General features: G+C 42.0%; 1 protein-coding gene across 1 annotated transcript; it reads left to right on the top strand.

The window, feature by feature from the left end:
* The first annotated feature begins 2,354 nt into the window (after positions 1 to 2,354).
* Positions 2,355 to 2,991, top strand: LOC135572443 (gastrula zinc finger protein XlCGF7.1-like). The gene has a single exon (XM_065020431.1). The coding sequence runs from the start codon at positions 2,355 to 2,357 to the stop codon at positions 2,937 to 2,939; it is 585 nt and encodes a 194-aa protein (XP_064876503.1). The 3' UTR covers positions 2,940 to 2,991.
* Positions 2,992 to 6,344: the final 3,353 nt, after the last annotated feature.

The raw sequence follows: 6,344 nt of genomic DNA, 5'->3' as shown, positions 1-6,344 counted from the left end.
GAAAACAAGACTCCCTAAATTGTATCAGTATATCGATTGCGCAACCAGGGCTGGTAAAACCTTGGATCATTGCTATTCTAACTTCCGCGATGCATATAAGGCCCGCCCTCCTTTTGGAAAAGCTGACAACGACTCCATTTTGTTGCTCCCTGCCTACAGACAGAAGCTAAAACAAGAAGCTCCCACGCTGAGGTCTGTTCAACACTAAGGAGATGATTGTGGACTTCAGGAAACAGCAGAGGGAACACCCCCCTATCCACATCGATGGAACAGTAGTGGAGAGGGTAGTAAGTTTTAAGTTCCTCGGCGTACACATCACAGACAAACTGAATTGGTCCACCCACACAGACAGCATCGTGAAGAAGGCGCAGCAGCGCCTCTTCAACCTCAGGAGGCTGAAGAAATTCGGCTTGTCACCAAAAGCACTCACAAACTTCTACAGATGCACAATCAAGAGCATCCTGTCGGGCTGTATCACCGCCTGGTACGGCAACTGCTCCGCCCACAACCGTAAGGCTCTCCCACTACCTGCCCTCCTACACCACCCGATGTCACAGGAAGGCCATAAAGATCATCAAGGACAACAACCACCCGAGCCTGTTCATCCCGCTATCATCCAGAAGGCGAGGTCAGTGCAGCTTCTATCTCAAGGCCATCAGACTGTTAAACAGCCACCACTAACATTGAGTGGCTGCTGCCAACACACTGACTCAACTCCAGCCACTTTAATAATGGGAATTGATGGGAATTGATGTAAAATATATCACTAGCCACTTTAAATAATGCTACTTTATATAATGTTTACATACCCTACATTATTTATCTCATATGTATACGTATATACTGTACTCTATATCATCTACCGCATCTTTATGTAATACATGTATCACTAGCCACTTTAAACTATGCCACTTTGTTTACATACTCATCTCATATGTATATACTGTACTCGATACCATCTACTGCATCTTGCCTATGCCGCTCTGTACCATCACTCATTCATATATCTTTATGTACATATTCTTTATCCCTTGTGTGTATAAGGTAGTAGTTTTGGAATTGTTAGCTAGATTACTCGTTGGTTATTACTGCATTTTCGGAACTAGAAGCACAAGCATTTCGCTACACACGCATTAACATCTGCTAACCATGTGTATGTGACAAATAAAATTTGATTTAATTTGAGATGTTTCTACAACTTGATTGGAGACCACCTGTGGTAAATTCAATTGATTGGACATGATTTGGAAAGGCACACACCTATCTGGCTATCACAGCATTTTGAAGCGATACACCATCCCATCTGGTTTGCGCTTAGTGGGACTATCATTTGTTTCTCAGCAGGACAATCTCCCAACACAACTCCAGGCTGTGTAAGGGCTATTTGACCAAGAAGGAGAGTGATGGAGTGCTGCATCAGATGACCTGGCCACCACAATCACCCGACCTCAACCCAATTGAGATGGTTTGGGATGAATGGACCGCAGAGTGAAGGAAAAGCAGCCAACAATTGATCAGCATATGTGGGAACTCCTTCAAGACTGTTGGAAAAGCATTCCAGGTGAATCTGGTTGAGAGAATGCCAAGAGTGCGCAAAGCTGTCATGAAGGCAAAGGGTGGCTACTTTGAAGATTCTAAAATATATTTTGATTTGTTTACCACTTTTTTGGTTACTACATCATTCCATATGTGTTATTTCATGTCTTCACTATTCTACAATGTAAAAAATAGTACATATAAAGAAAACCCCTGGAATGAGTAGGTGTGTCAACTTTTGACTGGTACTGTATATCTCATGAATGTTTTTACATTCAGTTACAAAAAGTCACTTTCTTACCACTTCTTCCATCGTCAAACATGTAAGGAAAGCTTTTTTTTTAAATCAAAAGGGATGCTGTCAAAAATGTATTGAATTCAAATGGAATTACCCAGCCTACAAAGCACAACAGCCACTTTGTGATGACCAGTTCTGCTCTTTTATTGAGGGATCTAGTCTAGATTAAACCTCATATGAAGACAATTTTATCATGTGGAGGTTTCATTCAGGTTTCTGTTTAACAAGATACTCTGTTTGTCTTTTGCAGGGGAGAAACCAGACTCTCACTCTGACAGCGGGAAGAGTCCTTCAGGGGAACCAGACCCAGAGACGCCCAAACCAGTGAGACAACACCACTGCTCCCACTGTGAAAATAGTTTTTGCTGGTTAGGGAACCTAAAACTGCATGAGAGGACACACACAGGAGAAAAGCCTTTCCAATGCCCCCAGTGTGGAAAGAGTTTTGCTGTGTTAGCTAACCTGAAAAGGCACGAGAGAATACACACAGGAGAAAAGCCTGTGAAAAGCCTCATGTGGAATGAGTTTTAATCAGGATGGGGACCTAAAAGCTCATAAGAGGAAACACACAGGAGAAAAGCCTTTCCAATGTTCCCAGTGTGGAAAGAGTTTTACTAAGATAGGGCAATTAAAAGAACATGAGAGAATACACAAAGGAGAAAAGCCATTCCAATGTTCCCATTGTGGAAAGAGTTTTACTCGGATAGGAAACCTAAAAAAGCATGCGAGACCTCACACAGGAGAAAAGCCTTACCAATGCTCCCACTGTGGAAAGAGTTTTGCCGTGTTAGCTAACCTGAAAAGGCATGAGAGAATACACACAGGAGAAAAGCCTTATCACTGTTCCCACTGTGGAATGAGTTTTACTCAGTTATGGGACCTTCAAGCTCATGAGAGGATACACACAGGAGAAAGGCCTTTCCAATGTTCCCAGTGTGGAAAGAGTTTTACTCAGATAGGGCACCTGAAAGCTCATGAGAGGATACACACAGGAGAAAAGCCTTACCAATGTTCCCAGTGTGAAAAGAGTTTTACCATGTTAACTAACCTGAAAAGGCATGAGAGAATACATAGAGGAGAAAAGCATTTTCTGCTCCCAGTGTAAAAATAGATTTTCACGAATGGCAGACCTTAAAGCTCATGAGAGGATACAGAAGAGAAAACCCTTTCCAATGCTCCCAGTCTGGAAAGAGTTTTACCTGGTCAAGTAGCCTTGAAGGAGCATAAGATGACACACACAATAAAAGTCCAACCACTGCTCGCTCTGAGTGGAAGGACATTCAGAGAACCTGAAATCAAATGAGAGAATAGAAAGGCTGGGATTCTGACTTGTATTTTTGACTGAGAATGTGTTTTTGTTTAGGCCACATGACATCATATTGTGTATGATTACACCTGTCTATATAAGGTCCCACAGTTGACAATGCATGTCAGATCAAACGCCAAGCAATGAGGTCAAATAAATTGTCCTTAGAGCTCCGAGACAGGATTGTGTCGAGGCACAGATCTGGGGAATGGTGCCAAAAAATGTCTGCAGCATTGGTCCCCAAGAACACAGTAGCCACCATCATTTTTTAATGGAAGGTGTTTGGAAGACTCTTACTAGAGCTGGCCACCCGGCCAAACTGCATAATCGGGGGAGAAGGGCCTTTGTCAGGGAGGTGACCAAGAACCCGATGGTCACTCTGACAGAGCTCGAGAGTTACTCTGTGGGGATGGGAGAAACTTCCAGAAGGACAACCATCTCTGCAGCACTCCACCAATCAGGCCTTTGTGGTAGAGTGGCCAGACGGAAGCCACTCCTCAGTAAAAGGCACGGGTTCTTGTTCCCTTCCCTGATGAAGGCCCTTCTCCCCCGATTTCTCAGTTTGGCCGGGTGGCCAGCTCTTGGAAGAGTCTTGGTGGTTCCAAACTTCTTCCAGTTTAGTGTGATGGAGGCCACTGTGTTCTTGGGGACCTTCAATGATGCAGAAATGTTTTGGTACCCTTCCCCAGATCTGTGCCTCGACGCAATTCTGTCTCAGAGCTCAACGGATCATTTATTTGACCTCATGGCTTGGTTTTTGCTCTGACATCCACTGTTAGTTTTTCATTATGGGGTATTGTGATGTCATTATGGGGTATTGTGTGAAGATTTGATGAGGGGAAAAAAATCTTCAATTTTAGAATAAGTCTGTAACGTAAAAAAAAAGTGGAAAAAGTCAAGGGGTCTGAATACATTATGAATGCACTGTATACCGCTGGCAGAGTTTTCTACCGCTGGCAGAGTGTTGGCAATACTGTGTGTCTGCAGGTGTCTATCTGGTCATAACCACTGATACAGGAGCCCCTCCACCCTCTGGTGGGATGGATCATGTCTACAGAGAAACCAAGATTCAAATACTTAGATTTGTGTGTATTGGGTATTTGTTGTAAAATTGTTAGATATTACTTGTTAGATATTACTGCCCTGTCGGAGTGAGAAACACAAGCATTTCACTACACCCGCAATTATATCTTCTAAACACATGTATGTAACCAATAAAATGTGATTTGATTTTGATTTGAAATAAACGTTCTATTTATCAAAGGTGCTTTTGTCTGGGGTCAAAATGACTCCAAAGAATTTGAATTTGTTAAAAGTCCATATTTATACAGAAACACTAAACCATTATTTAAATTTATTAAGAACAAGTTGATTGAAAAAGTCATGAAAAAATTGAAGAATTGACTAAACCACATTTAGGCTGTGATAAAAGATATGCCTCTGGGGTCAAAATGATCCATGTTAGAAGTATGGTTCAATGCAAATGTGTAGTGGGTGTAAAGTTTGATTCGTTTTTAATGAGTGAGAAAATAACAATCAACACATGCTTCTCTTTGAACGACTTAATATAATATTAAACTTTTGAAATAAATGAAAAATGTACGTTTGGTTCCTCAACTGCATTGCCCACTCCAGTCAACAGATGGCGATGTGCGTCTTTTAGGTTCTGGCGACGCTGCCAGTGCGACGTAAAATCTAGTGGACGGGACGCTCCTTCAACAACAACAGCTAGTCAGACGCCACCGTAGCCTTCTAGCAAACATAGCTACAACATTCACGCTCTTTACACTGTTTTGGTGTATATTAGTCGCTGTGTATTAAACACACTTCTGTCGTATGTACTTGTTGGCCCATTTAATTATATATTTACGTTGTTTGTCAGCTAGCTGGTTTGCTAAATTAGCTTAGGACTACGCTAGTCGCTAATGCTAACTAGCTAACATCCCCGACCATGAGGTCACTTAGCTACTCTCCTCCTGATAAAGAAGAGGCGGTCTTCTGGAAGGAGAAAGAAGGTCTCGTGGAAGAGGAGCATGTTACAATACAAAAACAAGTAGAAGGTGAAGCTGTTACCGTGAAAGAAGAAGAGAAATACGTTTCAGTGAAAGAAGAGGAAGATGCGTTCAGAGTGAAATAGGAGGAAGAGAAAAAGGGTGCAGTTTTTGGAGTGACGGAGGAGGAGATGACTGTCACATTGGAGGAAGAAGAGGAGGTTGGAGATCGAGTGAACACCAGTAAGTACCGTCTCTGCAGTCATTGAACCAATATGCAGTAAAGGGGTTCTACACTTTAATGTTGTTCTGTAGGAATGGCTGAAGTTACACTGTAACGTGTAGAACATCAAGAGTGGACCATCAACAAAACGTTAACAATTGATCAAATGCATCCAATGACAATGCCTGAAATACTGTAGTCCTCAATATCTCCTATTAGATTAGCCCAATATGTAATCTTAAAGGGGCAATCAGCAGTTGTTACATCCATTTTGGGACATATACATTAATGATATGTACCCATCTGTTTCTTGAAGAATTCATTTATGAATGCCTCATGAGCTTAGTTCAACTGTCGTACCCCATCAGAACCCCAAATATAAGCTTTTTTTCTGTTATTAGTCAGCTAGCGTGCTGGTTAAGTTAGAACTAGCCTAGCTAGCTAACATCTCTGACCATGAAGTCACTAAGCTACTCTCTTCTTGCTAAAGAAGAGCAGGTCTGCTGGATGGAGAAAGAAGGTAATTGAGGAAAAGGAGGCTGTTACAGTGAAAGAAGAAGATAAAGTTGTTTCAGTGAAAGAAGAGGAAGACGCCTTCAGAGTGAAAGAGGCAGAGAAAGAGGGGGATGCAGTTTTTGAAGTGAAAGAGGAGGAGGGGGAGATGACTGTCATATCATAAAAGGAGGTGAAGGAAACTGGATATCTGGGCCCAGTTTCCCAAACGCATCTTAAGGCATCCAATTGTTCTAACAGTGAACTTAGCTGTAAGATGGTTTTGGGAAACCGGGCCCTGATTAACACTAGTAAGTACTGTCTTCAAAACAGAGGCAGTTGTGGGACTGATGTGTGGTGTTAAAGGGGAAATATGCAATTGCTACATTTAAATGATTTATTTCTATCAACCTGTTAAGCCTACCCCCTACTTTTTCGAACATTCTGTTAAAAATCGCGCAACATTTCAGCTTCCTGCTACTCATGCCAGGAATATAG

This window comes from Oncorhynchus nerka, linkage group LG2 (assembly GCF_034236695.1).
Source record: "Oncorhynchus nerka isolate Pitt River linkage group LG2, Oner_Uvic_2.0, whole genome shotgun sequence".
Classification (NCBI taxonomy): Eukaryota; Metazoa; Chordata; class Actinopteri; order Salmoniformes; family Salmonidae; genus Oncorhynchus; species Oncorhynchus nerka.
This window is presented reverse-complemented; position numbering and strand designations above follow the sequence as displayed.

Excerpts from the sequence above, each read along its gene's own strand:
- LOC135572443 (XM_065020431.1), top strand. The coding sequence starts at position 2,355 with ATGAGTTTTAATCAGGATGGGGACCTAAAAGCTCATAAGAGGAAACAC.